The sequence below is a fragment of the Electrophorus electricus genome, chromosome 3, assembly GCF_041902795.1.
Source record: "Electrophorus electricus isolate QZ-2024a chromosome 3, ASM4190279v1, whole genome shotgun sequence".
NCBI classification, from domain to species: Eukaryota; Metazoa; Chordata; class Actinopteri; order Gymnotiformes; family Gymnotidae; genus Electrophorus; species Electrophorus electricus.
The window spans coordinates 8582501-8598979 of NC_137499.1; the positions used below are offsets into that span (position 1 = coordinate 8582501).

Below are 16479 nucleotides of genomic sequence, written 5' to 3' on the forward strand. Positions count from 1 at the left end.
AAGGGTGAATTCCAAAGATCTAGGGCTGGTTGTAGGTTATATCTTGTAGCCTTCTGATGTGCCCAGTTCACTTGTGCTTGTTGCACTTGGGCTAGGGTTAGGGTTAACATTCACCCTGAGATCTCCTCTCGGGAAAAGAAGAAACACCAGAACGTTAAGCTGCACTTTTTCAGTACATCTGGGGAATCATTTCTCAGAAAAAACAGCTCTAGTTCCAGTCCATTAGGATCACATATGGAATGTTGAGAGGTCTTCAGAGCAGTTTTAAAAGCTCTCCTGCTGCTCCCCCTGAAATGTTTGGTTTGGGTTCTGACTGGCATTCATTTGAATGTTGTAGATACTTGGCAGCACTGCCTAACCCCCCTGCTGTTACCCGAGAGGCCCCACTGACACTGCCACACACTTCGCCACGTTACTGCTGCTCCTGGGGGCGCCGTCCTGGACACAGTCTGGAATCTGCACTGTAAACCATAAATGGGCTTTGCATATTTTGCTCAGCTTATGTTTTTTTTTAAACTGCAAACATGAGTAGCTTTGCACGTTAAAGCAGGTTTAAAAGTCGGCCTACGTAAACATATTCACCAGTCCTCCTCCATGGGCCGGCCTCAGACGCTCTGCTGTTTTAACTAGCCGGCCTGTGTGAATCGGCCCTGCAGTTGGATTAGTCAGAAATGATCAAATCTCTGAGATATTTAATAACTAAATAAACTCACATAGCAGAATTCATTTTTAAGATGATAGTGTGTGCGTGTGTGTGTGTGTGTGTGTCTGTCTGTGCATGATCGTGCCCAGGCATGTGGCCAGTTTAACCTTGAGTTAAATTCGGAGTAAGGAAGAGGTCCCTGTTGAGTGGTGTTTAGTAACATTTGCAGTAGCTTCGTTTTAGTTTCTAAACTCTCTGCTTGCTCTGCCCCCTGTCACTTTATCTCTCTCACCTCTCCCTCTCCCTCATTCTCCGTATTTTGGCACTCCTGCCGTCCTCGCTGTCTCCGCCCCTCAACTCAAGCTCACTCCGCCCCTCCTTCCCAATGTCCCTCAGGTCTTCTCCATGACTACTTTGGCAACTACCACGTGGCATTCTACCTGGCAGGCGTGCCCCCAATGGTGGGTGGCATCGTGCTGTTCTTCGTGCCGATGGCATATCGCCGGCTGCAAGGGCGGCAGGGCGAGGCGGCCGACCCCGGTTCCAACCCCGGTGCCGAACCCGGTGCCGACCACATGCTGAAAAACTGCTCCAACGGGGACATGCTGCCTGGCTACACAGACATGGAGGCTGACATATGACCCACAGCTGAGCCCACACAGAGGTGAGCTCGCAGAGATGAGAAATGTCAGACATCTGTGTTCTGACTGTGTAGGACCAGTTTTAGTGCTAATAACTGATCTATAATCTAACCTTTATCCTTTTTGCATTTTCCATTTGATCCCTCATTTTTCTGTTTAGGCTTCTATTTACTTTCTTTCTGATTCATTCTTCTTTTGTCTTTAACTGACTCAGTTCTTTTCTTTCTGTCTCTGCAGGGACTTATTTGACCAGCCGTGTTCCTGGTGATCTGGAGATGTGTGTGCGTGTGTGAGAGAGAAAGAGAGATGTATGAATGTGTGTGTGTGTGAGAGAGTGAGAGAGAGAGATGTGTGCAAGTGTGTGTGTGAACGTCGCTGAGCTTGTCCCTCCTCGGATCAGATCACAGATCATACAGACTTCCTGCCTATTCCTACTTTCAAATCAGGAGAGGTGACCTGTGCAACTATCAAACCTGCCCGCCTCTCTGAACACCCCCTCCCCACACGGCACTGGGGCACTTTAGGGAGGTGTTTCCAGGCATCAACACTACCTCTGTCCCCTGTGGTGTTTCCGGAAGGAAACAAATTGATACACGCACACACGCACATGCACACACACACCACAAGGGTTGAAACCCACAGGAACAGAGATGTTCAGTCCAGTGAGCATACATCATTAGAAGCAGTACTAGCAGCTTTGAGTCAGGGCTAAAGGAAAAGCCAAGACATCTCTGACTTTACAGGGGAAAAACATCTGTACACTTTACATGGAAAAAAAAACATCCGTAAACTTTATATGGGACATACAAACATCTGTATACTTTACACGGGACAGACAAACATCTCTACAAGACTTTTGGTCACATCTTTTTTGGTTTTTCTTTTTATTCCTTTGTGTAAACATCTCATTTTATGAGTTCCTAGTTTCCAGAAAATGTACCTTCTCCCTCTCCTCCACAGCACAGCCAGGTTTTCCATGCTGTGTATCTGCCCTGGACTTTGATAACCTGCTTCATGGTCATTTGAAACAACACACACCGATCAGCTCCATCAAGCGCTAGTGTCACGCCGATCGGCTCCCTCAAGCGCTAGTGTCAGGCCGATCGGCTCCCTCAAGCGCTAGTGTCGTACCGATCGGCTCCCTCAAGCGCTAGTGTCGTACCGATCGGCTCCCTCAAGCGCTAGTGTCGCACCGATCGGCTCCCTCAAGCGCTAGTGTCGCACCGATCGGCTCCCTCAAGCGCTAGTGTCGTACCGATCGGCTCCCTCAAGCGCTAGTGTCGCACCGATCGGCTCCCTCAAGCCCTAGTGTCGCACCGATCGGCTCCCTCAAGCCCTAGTGTCGCACCGATCGGCTCCCTCAAGCCCTAGTGTCGCAACGATCGGCTCTCTCAAGCCCTAGTGTCGCACCGATCGGCTCCCTCAAGCGCTAGTGTCGCAACGATCGGCTCTCTCAAGCCCAAGTGTCACACCGATCGGCTCCCTCAAGCACTAGTGTCGCACCGATCGGCTCCCTCAAGCCCTAGTGTCGCACCGATCAGCTCTCTCAAGCCCTAGTGTCGCACCGATCAGCTCCCTCATGCACTAGTGTCACACAGATCGGCTCCTTCAAAGACACACTGTAAAGATGGTATTCCATGGTATTCTGTGGTATTACATCTATGTGGACTCACTACAGGTCTCAAGGTTTTTCTATGCAGTAACAAAACTCAAGCTGTGCCAGTGTTTTAGGTGCAGTCATCTCCAGCGTAACACTTACAACTAGCCAGCTCCTCTAATAACGCCTTACTTGCTCTATGTTATAATTGTGTTATACCGCTGGCCTGTTCGGTGATAAGGGCCCACTTCAGATATAGCTTTCATAAAGGAATATCCCTTTGCTTGAAGTATGATAGTCATATTATGTTACTTATTTTTATTTGTGTTTAATTTTATTTTATCAGAGATTTTTTTTATTTAAAGGCTTGTAACTTGCATTTGGGAAATGCTAAGATTGGTTGTTTATGTCTGGTGATAAAAAAGAGAAGTAACTAACCCTTACCCCAGTAATTGACCGGTGTTGGCATTTTGTGTCTCGAAGACAATCAGAGTGTAATTCAGAGGGTCTGTATATAAATGGACAATCAGAGTGTGATTTAGTGGGTCTGTATATAAATGGACAATCAGAGTGCGATTTAGTGTGTCTGAGTAGGAATGGACAATCAAGGTGTGAGTTAGTGTCTCTTAATATGAACAGGAGATGCTTCTGGCATTTTAAATGCAGTGTTCGAAGTCAAGCTGTAGGTCAGTATTTGTGCTAGGATATTTGAAACTGAGAAACACCTCAAGATACTATTCTGTTGTCCTTTATTTTCTTCTGTTCATTTTTGCCTTTTATCTTTGATCAGTGATAAAGAACATTTACTTTGACTGGTCAAAAAACAAAAAAATCATAAATGAGAGCTTTTATTGGATGTTCTTCAGCTATTGGCCTTTTTCCTTAAATGTTGCCATGGATACAGTTATCTCCAGTATAAAGAGTGTGTTGATATCATTGATTTCGTGTCCTTAAGCCATTTACCTTATTGGTCACTATGGTGTTGTTATGGATACCTGTCTGTCCAAGCTCCTCATTCTTAGCTAGCAGTGGTCTGCTGCATCACAGACACATCTGGCCACCGCTTATAAAAAGAAAAAATACATAAACAAGAGATGGTCACGATGGGAACCAAGCTGCCTCAGTCGAACCTGTTCATGTTTAACCATGAACCCGTGCTGGTGTCACTACGGCAACCGAACCACATACCTCTGCACATTGCTCTGAAAAGGAAACTGGAATCTGTTCAAGTAAATGTTTGACAGAAAGCTTGAGGGGGTAAAATACTGATGGCGATTGGATGATACTTGGACTATTACACATTAGACATGTACTTTCACATTAACTGAAACAAGGAAACACTTGAGTGGAAGACGGCTTCAGAGCTTTTTTGTGTAGGATTAAGACAAGGTCGCACTTACCTCAGAAATCTACCTGTTAAGATGCATACTGTCATAACAATCTACCTGTTAAGATACTGTTTATCTAGTATGGTGCACCTTAGTGATTCACCTGCTGGGATTTAGTGATTGTTGTGTGAAGAGTTTGAGCCTCAACATTAATGATACTCAATACAAACATCCCTCTTTCTGTTTGTCATTCTCTCATCTCTCTCTCTTTCTGTCTCTGTGTCACTCTCATCTCTCTCTTTATCTCTCTCGCTCTCCGTTTAACTGCCTGCATTTAATTTGCCAGTGCTTACTGTTGGTAACCATGGAAACTGCAGCGTCTCCATTTTCTTTTTACCTGTAAACAGCTGTAGCTGTAGTTAGTGCCGACTCAGATCCAGATTTTGTGTCTGCTGTGTTGGTCTGGGTGTGTGTTGGTGTGTATGGTTGTGGGTGTGTCTGTGACCTCAGATGGCAATCTTTCCATTCTTGTAGTGTTGCAGAAGCTCAGGGAATGTGGTTTCAAGAGACATTTGTCCTTCATGAGAGGTTTGCATGCTCCAACCTCACTGGACCCGTGCAGAGACGTCTGGGGGGACGTCTGCGTCAGTGCAGGGACGTCTGGGGGGACGTCTGTAACAGTGCAGAGACGTCTTGGGGGACATCTGCGACAGTGCAGCGACGTCTGGGGGGACGTCTGCGTCAGTGCAGGGACGTCTGGGGGGACGTCTGTAACAGTGCAGAGACGTCTTGGGGGACATCTGCGACAGTGCAGCGACGTCTGGGGGGACGTCTGCGTCAGTGCAGAGACGTCTGGGGGGACGTCTGCGTCAGTGCAGGGACGTCTGGGGGGACGTCTGCGTCAGTGCAGGGACGTCTGGGGGGACGTCTGTAACAGTGCAGAGACGTCTTGGGGGACATCTGCGACAGTGCAGCGACGTCTGGGGGGACGTCTGCGTCAGTGCAGAGACGTCTGGGGGGACGTCTGTAACAGTGCAGAGACGTCTTGGGGGACATCTGCGACAGTGCAGCGACATCTGGGGGGACGTCTGCGTCAGTGCAGAGACGTCTGGGGGGTCTAGCCCACACTGGGGTACAGCTGCCGTGTGCAGGTATTTAAGCAAGAGAGTGGCTTTATTGAAAGTGACGGCCTGTGGGCAGGTCCAACTTGTTTTATGAGATATTCATCTCAATTTTTCTGTCCAAATATTAATTTTCATGTTCTTATCATCATAGAAATAGAATGTTGTAACCCAGCTCATGAAATTTGTCTTCCATAAAAAAGCCTAATTTAGGTCAAACTGTGTGTAGATATCATTGAATGGCTCTGTGCGTATAAGTGTGTGTGTGTGTTTCATTTACTTAACCTCTAGTTTTCATCTGCCGTTTGTTCCACATTTTGCAGAATGTAAGCATGAAATATTTTTTCATTATATGTGATGATGTAATTTTCCTCTCTTAACTCACATGCCTTCCTGCTTCAGCCCCGACTGACCAATCATATCCAGACTTCACAGATAAATATGCATATTTTTTATATCAGTGAATGACTAATTTCTAAAATTGTTTTTTTTGTAAAATTATATAGAGAAATTTTTAGAAACGAGGGCGTTTCCTGTTTCACATATTCCTGTGAATATTTAAGATGCTAAGTTGATAATGTTGCATTTTACATGTGGTTTTTTAACAATGTTAAATTGTTGATTATAATACTTATTACATTTTAATACTTATTGAATGCATTATAATGTCTATTGAAATTTGAACTCCCCAGCATGTCTCATGCTCACAGGTCAATAATCAATAATCAGTATTGACCTGTAAAGTTGACCATATGGCTTTAAGCCATCACATCTGTGCCTGCTTTAAAAAGGGCCCATAGACCTACCATTTAATTAGCTTTCTTCTTGATTAGGAATTGGATTAACTGATTGAATACATTTCAACAGACTCAGTTTATGATGTACCAGTAACAGTACTCTTAAAAAAGTGTAATCTCTCCTTATTTCTCTCACTCTATCTAGATAGATAGATATACATATTTATATGATAGATATACATATTTATATGTATATGAATATATGTTTTTGTTTTGTAATATTGTATAATTGTATATATTTTCATCTTCTGTGGCTATAGCTTTATGATCTTGCAGAGTTTTGCAAGTTTCTTTGAAAAAACTTTTTTGTAATGGAAACGTGTGAACGCCTGTAATGATGCAATCCTAAGATAACTAATGATATTAGCACAGACCAGAGTACGTCACTCTGAGTTTCTCTGAGTATGATTTCACCACCTGGTGCAGGTCTGGTAAGATTTTATATTGATAATCATGCCATCTTACCTATATAACCAAATATTTACCTTAAAATCATTTTCTAATCATCGACATAACCTTGAATGGACAACCTGAATTGTTAGAAGCAGAAATGGACGGGTCTGTTTAACATCTCACTTTAAGCAATATTAACACTGGCATCCTCAGTATAACATGTAAAACAGGTGAAAAAAGACACAAATATAGAAGATGACGCAAGCATGAAAGTACTCATGCTATTTACGTGGAAGTAAATAGAACATTAATTACATTATATTACTTTATTTTTTTCCTCAATGTTTCTTTCATGTAAGGCTGCTTTTTCTTTGATTGTTTTTCATTCAAACCGTGATTCAGTTCAAACTGGTTAAAAGGATTAAAGCTATGCTGCTACATATGTGTAATTTTGGGTTCATGTGAATAGCATTTTAATAATCCAACATAAACAATACTTTACTTTTTGCTTCTATTTTATATATATAACCAATAATAAACATCACAATACTCTAATATGTATTGTCTGTATGTCGTACGATCTGTATGCCATTGCTTGGTCACAACCATCCATTTCAGTAAGGTTTTATTAGACGCAGGGTTGTAGAGACACAGTGAGCTTTCACCTCATTTTGCACCCTCTTGTAGAACTGTGAGTATTCACCCTTATACACGATATTTCCTTTCAAACCTTTGCTGTGATTTGACATCACACTATTACTATGAGGTAGGAAAACACATCTGTGATTGAGCCTCTAGTATCCACCTCCTCCAATACATACATACACGTCCACACATGCACGACCACCAAACCGTTTTTAGTCTCCTGTCAGCACGTTAAATGTAGTATGTTTTGTATGCATGTTAGGGCAGGGCCAGTTCAATCTGAATAAATCTTTTTCTCACACGGACCATTTTTGGCTCAACGGACCACCCTATAGGCCTATATGGCCACTGCCATTTCTATGCCCTGAGCAACAATTTCATGCAATGGCACAAGTTCACCACAAGAGGAGGCATTTGCACTGTCATATGCGCAAAAAATGACATTTGCCCAGACGTACTCTACGAAAATGTGTTTGTCCATATCATGTAGTCATGACAAGCCATAGCTGTATAATACCACACACTGAACCACAACTAATGATATATATTTATGATATATATGTTTTCAGTTTGTGTTTAGTTGAGGCCTTTTTAGAATAACCTGTTCATAGAACACTGACAGGGAAACTTAGGAAATTAGATAATAGATTTTTTAAAATAAACTTTAACACTATAGTTTAATGTATGTACATGGTGGCTTTCTCTCACACACACACACACACACACACACACACACACAATGGATAGAGGTATTTTGCTTCTGAGTCAATTTTGCTATTGACTCTTGAGTCCATGACTAATGGGATGTCATGCCTGCCTGTGTGTGTGGTTTATATATAATGCAATGTATGTGTCACTTAAGACAACATTTAGATTCACTGTAACAACCGCTTTTTCAATCTCTAGCCTCTCTTTGTCTCTCCACTCTAAAGCAACAAGGTATTATGAAAGAATTCTGTTGACATGCCATGTTTTTTTTTTTTTTTAAAGAAAGCTGCCATAATTACAATAGAACATTCAACAAAATATGTGATACACACACACACGCACACACACAAACCTGCTCATCTCATCTCAGTGACTCACCTTTGAGATATTATCCAGTATCAGTATATTATCCGAAGCATCAGGCACAGTGAGGATTTTACGTAGTTTTACATGAGCATGTGTGTGGTCAGCTTCCCATTCATATAAATCGAGGGGATTAGTCATTAATCACACTTCTCTTACCCCCATCCTATAATACACTGTAAAGTGAATTCTGGATGAAAAATATGGATGTGGCACCTGTTTGCGTAGAACAGATATGACAAGGGCCCTTGGAGTCAATATAGGAAACATGGCCAGTAGTGACACAAAGTGATGTAAGAGGAGCAATTGATAAAGAATGGGCAAAGCATGACTACCACGATTACTATGCTTACCATCTTGTAAACAAAAGAACATTTTCCCCACTTACATGGCTTCCTGTCAGAGCTGTGTAACAAAAAAATGTATCTAGCAGCATTTCTGCCAGGTGCTTTGGAATAAAATCTTTAAATAGCTAACAAAATATCCTGAATTCAAACTTTGATTCAAATCCAAGAACCTCCAGTCCAAACATAACTTTTGAAAAGCCACCTTTAGTGGACAGATGTCAGACACAAGGGCCGTGTGAGTAGAGTGAGCAAAGGGGCCCTGATCTTCTCCCTCCCCTGGTGGATTAGTCAAGGTAGGACAGAGCTGTTAGAGTCAGATCCACTCACACATGTGACAAACCTGAATAATATGCACACATGCAATGCTGTGGTCAGCTACGTAATGTATGGAAATTCTTCAGGTACACCGGCAGACCCAGCGTTAGTAAGAGTTCACTCAGATCTGCCGAATGGCAAGAACGCTGAGTCATGGCTGCATGAGACACAAAAAATCAAACATGTCAAGAACGTGGCTGTTCCACTGATACACTTTGGGAAAATGCAAACCTGTCAGCCCATGAGCAGATCCATGTGGCCCTACTGCCTTAGGCCGGTGCTGCCTGATATAGTCTCTGACCAGTCAGAACCTCCAACTATAACAATAAGAGGAAGTAAGGAATTCGTCCTCATGAAAGCGAAGATTTTCACAGTTGTAGGAAGGACAGCAATATTGTATCAAACATACTATCATCTTCATCAAGAAGTATTCACCAAGAAGTTTGTGTCTTTTATTTAAACAAATGTGAAGGCCTTCAGCATTCTGTGTCAGATGGCGAGTTTCCCAACATAATTGGCCGCAGGCTATTACATAAGGGCAACACACCACAGAGTCTGTTCTTTGTTCTTTTTGATAGAGTGAAGTTGTTTTTTGTTTTGGTTCAGATAGCAGGTGACGCATGGGGTGGCCAAAATCTTTTCCACAAACGTTTGTTCAGTCGGGGGCTTTAACTCTCCCACTCCAAACCAAACACAACTAGCAGCACTCTTCCTGTTACATAGGAACTGATAGTACTGTTCATTTATCACCGTGAGATTGGAAACAGAATCTTGTGCTTTTGGTTTTAATTTTCTCAGTCCAACACACACACACAGAGAGACAGCATACATATTCTCACACATATTGCACAGTCAAGATTTTACTAATGTTTTTACTGAATGAAAGTCTTGATCAAGCCTTTCTTGAGCATCACCGACCTATTGGAAAACCACTGAAATGAGTAAAACCTGAAAATCTTTAATGAAGGATATTATGTCATAGGAAGGAAATGTGTACATGTTGCTTTACTGAACTGCCACAGTAACGCTGGACACCCCAGAATTATATTACAGCAACTCTGCCTGTGATCATATACTTTGGACTTTACTTTGGAAAGAATTGTTCATGTAAAACTCCACCTGTCTCTAACTTATCATGTACCAGATGTTCTGTAGTCTCTTCTTCATCAGCTACACTGTCTACTACAGGACGGCGCTCGTATCTGCCAGGTTCATAGCCCATCTTGAATACAAACTATCGCCGTGTCAAACTGTCTGCAACCCCTGAAGAGTTGAGCAGAAATGGTGGATGGTTTTAAAAACGTGGACAATTCAGCATTTATTGGGATGGCTTGCTGAGAGTGTAGCAAACTAGTCAGAGAAAGTCTAAAACAACTGTACTGAGTTATCAATCAACCAAACTGATTGCACTAGTCAGTCATTGCATGAATGTGAACAGCTCCGTGTTGTGTGCGAGTGAGTGTTAGCATAAAGTAAATATTTATATAGCACTTTTTTGGAATAAGCCTGAAAGTACTTTATAAAGTGCTTACACTTTATAGTTCTATACATTGAAACACAAATCCTATACATATAAAAAAATGCCTAAAATACATACCAACATAAAATATACATAGTTTAAGATCTATTTAAAGCATGTAAATACAAATAAGTCTTTAAACGTTTATTGAAAACATGAATCACAGATGAACATGATATCAGTCTCTAATCTCAGTAGGCACTTCGAGTGTCTGATATCAGGAGGAAGATTATTCCACAATTTCAGGACATAAGATGCAAAGGCTCATTAACATGTGGTAAAGAGAACATAAGAGCTCAGTAATGTGTGCAACAGAGGACACAAGAGCTCATTAACGTGCTAAAGAGGACATAAGAGCTCATTAATGTGTGTTGGAGCCTCGTTATGAAAGGCCTGGTAGATGAGCACTAAAATTTTAAAATCAGTTCTGTAGCTGTAACCAGTGGTAAGAGGCCAGCACTGGGGGAATGTGCTCCCTGTACTGTGTCCTAGTGAGAAGACAAGGGTGCTGCGTTTTGTACAAGCTGCAGACGAGTCATCTCTCTCTGACTCAGACGAACTGCAGACGAGTCACCTGTCTCTGACTCAGACATGTGAACAAGGCATTATAGGGGTCCAAACTGGTGGAGACAAATATATAAATAATTCTTTTCAGTATAAAGGGCAGGGAATTGTTAACTCTGCTAGTGCAGAGTTGAAAAAAATTATTTTATTTAAAGTAATAAAAAACAGGATTGAAGAAGTCTCTTGATGTGTTTAGTAAAAGTAAGATTGGGGTCAAAGGTCAAACCCAGAAATCTCAGAAAGGGCTTAGCCTAAAGCACTGACAAAGCATTCTTAAAACTAAAGATTCTGACAAGACACACTATGCTCTATCCTGTTTACTATATAGTCACATGCCCCTTAACATTTTAAAGTCATGCATTTGATTTTATATCGTTATTTTTTTAACATACAGTTACCATAGCCGATATATGCTTCACTGCCTGTTGATTGCAGACAGTAGGACAGCTGTCAATGAGCAACAAACATTGTGTCAGCTTAGCAGTAACCAAGAATATACAAGTGTGTACTGAAGCATTTTTAGACTTGGAGAATAAAAGATTTGGCAACAATTTCTTAAATCTGAACAAGACAAACTATTCTCTATCCTGGCATGTTTTCTGTTGTTCTGGGGTTAGGGTTGTCTTTAGAATTGAACCTTTCTTAATTGAACCTTTTCTGACTGACCAATCCATTTTACTTTTTATTTTTGAACCTTTTATTTCTTAAATAGAAATATTTTTGCATAAAAACACCTGGAGTGTTGGTACAATTTTATGTGCTGAAACCCCAACTGCATCAGATGCCAGATTAAGAAAGACCATTTTAGAATGTAGTGTGGGACTGCAATGGGTTATACAGCTGACAACAGTGGAAAAACAATATTCTACCTGCCTGCTTATGAACTGAAGCAGCAGCAGCTCCAATGGTTTTCACAAAGTTTGCTGCTTCACTTTTTATAATGGTGATTTGCATTAACTCTAGATTGTGAAGAGTGATCAAATGAATTGCAATTAATTGCAAAGTCATTCCTTGCCATGAAAATGAACTTAATCACAAAAACTACTGCATTCCAGCCACTGCATTTCAGCCCTGCCACAAAATGGCCTGCTAATCATTTCAGTGATCTTCTCGTTAGCTCAGGAGAAAGTGTTAACAAGGACAAGGCAGCTGATATTACTCTGTCGTGCTGATTAGAAGAGCAGACTGGTTGCAGACTGCAGTGCTTGAAGTTTTCTTCTGTTAGCCATGGTTACCTACAAGGAAACACAAGCAGTCATCACTGCATCGAATCAAAAGGGTTTGACAGGCAAAGACATTGCTTCTTGTAAGATAGCACCTAAATCATCCATTTATTGAATGAATCATCAAGAACTTCAAGGAGAGAAAGATTCAGTTGCAGTGAAGAAGGCTTCAGGGTGCCCAAGAAAGTCAAGCAAGTGCCAAAACTTTCTCCTAAAAAGGATGCAGCTATGGGATTGGGTCACCACCAGTGCAGAGCTTGCTCAGGAACAGCAGAGTCAGGTGTTCAAAGTTCAAAATTCAAAGAGGTTTTATTGTCATTTCAGCTATATACAAGTACACAACAAAAACGAGACAATTTTCCTCCAGGACCATGGTGCAACACAAAAACAACAGTGCAACAGACAACATGCTACACAAGTGCAAACAGTCCAATATAGTGCAAAAATACAATACAACAAATACAAAATGAGTAGCCAGTGCAATTATTTAGTAAAGAACACAGCACTGGGCATATGTAAAGCGAGTTGTGCATAGCAATCAGTGACATGCTACCCTGAACATAGCAGTCACCGGTAGCAGCCAGAACAGTTCCGAGTACAGTGCTGGTTTAGTACAGTACTCTAGCAGCAAGTAGGATAATGTGCAAGACTGCAACAGGAGTGCATAGTTTATTTGTGTGAGGTTTGACTTCAGCACTAGTCCGAGGCAAAGCAATGTGTGAGTGTATGTATAGATATGTATGTATGTATGTATGTATGTATGTGTGTGTGTATGTGTGTGTGACTGTGTGTGACTGTGTTGTTCTGGGAAGAAGCTGTTGCACAGTCTGGAGGTGCAGGACTGGATGCTGCAGTACCTTCTTCCAGATGGCAAAAGGGTGAACAGTTCATGTGAGGGGTGTGGGGGGTCTTTCACAATGTTGGTGGCTTTCCGGATGCAGCGTGTTATGTAGGTGTTCGTGATGGAGGGAAGAGAGACCCCAATGATCTTCTCAGCTGTTCTCACTATTCTTTGGAGGGTCTTGCGGTCAAAGGCAGTGCAGTTCCCAAACCAGGTAATGATGCAGCTGCTCAGGATGCTCTCTACAGTACCTCTATAAAAGGTAGTGAGGATGGGTGATGGGAGATGGGCTTCCCTCAGCTTCCGAAGGAAGTAAAGACGTTGCTGGGCTCTCTTGATGATGGAACTGGTGTTCAGGGTCCAGGTGAGGTTCTCCGCTATGTGAACACCAAGGAACTTGATGTTCTTGACGATCTCCACTGAGGAGCCGTTGATGGCAAGCGGGGAGTGATCTCACCTTGCTCTCCTGAAGTCAACAACCATTTCTTTTGTCTTGTCAACATTCAGATACAGGTTGTTGACCTTACACCAGCTCACCAGTTCTCACACCTCCTCTCTGTATGCTGACTCGTTGACAAAAACAAACACACCCACCTTCTCTAGCTGTGTTCCTTGCTCAGTGACAGCAGACCAGATGTTTCCATCATGACTAATGGAGATGGTAAACTCAGTGACCATCATGTGTGTGAGGACAGATCGAGCTCCCTGCATCAAAATACCAGTGATTCTCTTCACTACCTCAAAGTCCACCTGCAGCCATTCATGTGGGTTATTACTCTGACAGAGAGAGGAATGGAAATAGAGGTTAAACCCTTGCAATAAATCTACATCTATTTATCTGTCGCATGCATTTTTAATCAATTTAATAGAAGACATTGAATCTAGAAATCATCTGTAATACTGATTCAACATACATTTAGTTGTCTATATATCTGGATCTCTTTGCACCTCTTTTGACCTCTGGTTTTAAACTCATCTGAGAGTTTTCTGCTCCACAAAACAGAACCTAACAAGGAATCAATATTGACACTTTCACCCACACCCACATTACCCACATTCTGTTGTCTTTGTTGATGAGACCCACCACGGTTGTGTCATCAGCAAACTTGATGATGTGATTCGAACTGTGCATCGCTGTACAGTCATGAGTCAGCAGTGTGAACAGCAGAGGGCTGAGTACGCTGCCCTGGGGAGCACCAGTACTCAGTGTGGTGGTGTTGGAAGTGCTGCTCCTGATCTGGACTGACTGAGCTCTACCAGTTACGAAATCCAGGATCCAGTTGCAGAGGGAGGTGTTCAAGCCCAGTAAGCTCAACTTTCCAATCAGATGCTGAGGAACAATGGTGTTGAATGCTGAACTGAAGTCTATGAACAGCATTCTTACGTATGTGCCCTTTTTATCCAGATGTGTGAGTGCCAGATGAAGTGTGGTAGAGATGGCATCATCTGTAGAGCGGTTGGAGTCTCTCGAAGCACTTCATGATGATGGATGTGAGTGCGATGGGACGGTAGTCGTTGAGACACGACAGTGTGGGCTTCTTAGGCACGGGGACAATGGTGGTGGTCTTGAAGCATGTTGGGACCATGGCGCAGCTCAGAGAGATATTGAAGATGTCTGTCAGGACATATGCAAGCTGGTCAGCACATTCTCTGAGCACACGACCCGGGATGTTGTCTGGTCCAGCAGCTTTCCGTGGGTTAACTCCACGCAGAGTATGCCTCACATCAGCCGCCGTCAGGCACAGCACCTGGTTATTTTGCAGAGGGATGGACTTTTCTGCTGCAACGTTGTTCTGCGCTTCAAACCATGCATAGAAGTCATTCAGTGCATCTGGGAGGATGGCATCACTGTCACAGGAAGGTGGTGTTTTCCTGTAGTTAGTAATGGCCTGAATGCCCCCCCACATGCGCCGTGAGTGCATCTGCATGCACACTGAGGCAAATGCATTTGGTGGATGGTTTGGACAAATGAGAAGAAAAGGTGAGCGCTATCATGAGTCCTGTGTCATGCCAACAGTGAGACATTCTGGGACCATTCATGTGTGGGGTTGCATCAAAATTTTGCCTAAGAACACTACAAATGAATAAGGAATGGTATCAAAACATTCTCCACAGCAACTTCTCCCAATGTTCCAGGAGCCATTTCGTGATAAACAATGCTTTTTCCAGCATGACGGAGCACCATGTTACAAGGCAAAAGTGATAACCAAGTGGCTCGTGTGAACAAAACATTGAAATTTTGGGTCCATGGCCAGGCAACTCCCCAGATCTCAATCCCAGTGGTCAAGCCTCCCATTGTGGTCAATCCTCAAAAAGAGGGTGAACAAACAAAAACACAGAACAGTGATCAACTCTAAGCACTGATTAGGTAAGAATGGGTTGTCATCAGTCAAGATTTTGCCCAGAAGCTGATATCCAACATGCCAATGCAAATTGCATGCTTTATACAATATGTTCATTTAGCATATACCTTTATACTGTTACACTTTATACAATATGTTTGTTTATCATGTACCTTTGTTCTTTCACTGTTTATGGACATAAAGTCATACCAGAGCGGGCCACACCAGCTCTGCTTCCTCAGTCACATCCTTAATAAAGCGTCCATGGCTATGAACTCAGTTTGGGCACATATGTTTAGTTGTAATATACATAGATTACTTACTCACAAAAAATGAGCAAAGCCGACAGGTTTACAGTCCTGTTAATAAAAAACCATAAAAGCGGAGTTTAACTGAATTTAATGATTACGTAACTGGTACCTTAAACAATTAACCAAGCGCTCCAGCACCTGTTCACAGGTCATATCGCTAGTTTTATCTTAGGTTAGAAACATCGCTAGCTAGCCAACAGACTGTTATGTAACCATGCCCCGAGACTAACATTAGCTAGCTAAAACATAACTGTGTTGCACAAAAAGCTCAGACTTTTAAACAAGTGCTAAATAATAGTATGCAAAGAATGTCTCATGTTTTGGGCTGCTTAGCTTGGATTTCAACTGATTTTTCACCTGTGCTCTTCGTGACTGCTCTACGGGGTGCACGTGAACTTGAACTGGTCAATCCCAACAGTGTTGACCATTTGAATTTTCTGATGGTGCGAAGGGCCAACTGGAATCACGAGACCCTTTCATCTATTTTTTGGTTGGAAGGTGACGGATGCGTTCACAGCATGCGTTCCTTTCAATTCAGTTCAATTCAATGCTGCTTTATTGGCACCACAAATATTCATATTTGTATTAACAAAGCTTTGATAACGGAATTTCAATACTACAACCACTAACAATAATATTAATAACAACATCACTACAACAACACTCCTATTACCATTATATAATAATAATAATAATAATAATAATAATGAGCTTCCCTGCAGGAAGAGTTTGAAGGGTCTTACACTGTGAGCAAACGAAGCAAGACGAGACACATCTATGA

At 42.2% G+C, this 16479-nt stretch overlaps 1 protein-coding gene across 1 annotated transcript in view; it reads left to right on the plus strand.

The window, feature by feature from the left end:
- The window catches only part of slc16a2 (solute carrier family 16 member 2), a 30013-nt gene extending 22928 nt beyond the window's left edge, over positions 1 to 7085 (plus strand). Inside the window, exons 6-7 of the mRNA XM_027031460.3 lie at positions 1040 to 1307; positions 1522 to 7085. Of these exons, the coding sequence (XP_026887261.2) occupies positions 1040 to 1284 (245 nt within the window). The 3' untranslated portion in view covers positions 1285 to 1307; positions 1522 to 7085. The remainder of the gene's footprint in view (positions 1 to 1039; positions 1308 to 1521) is intronic.
- Positions 7086 to 16479: the final 9394 nt, after the last annotated feature.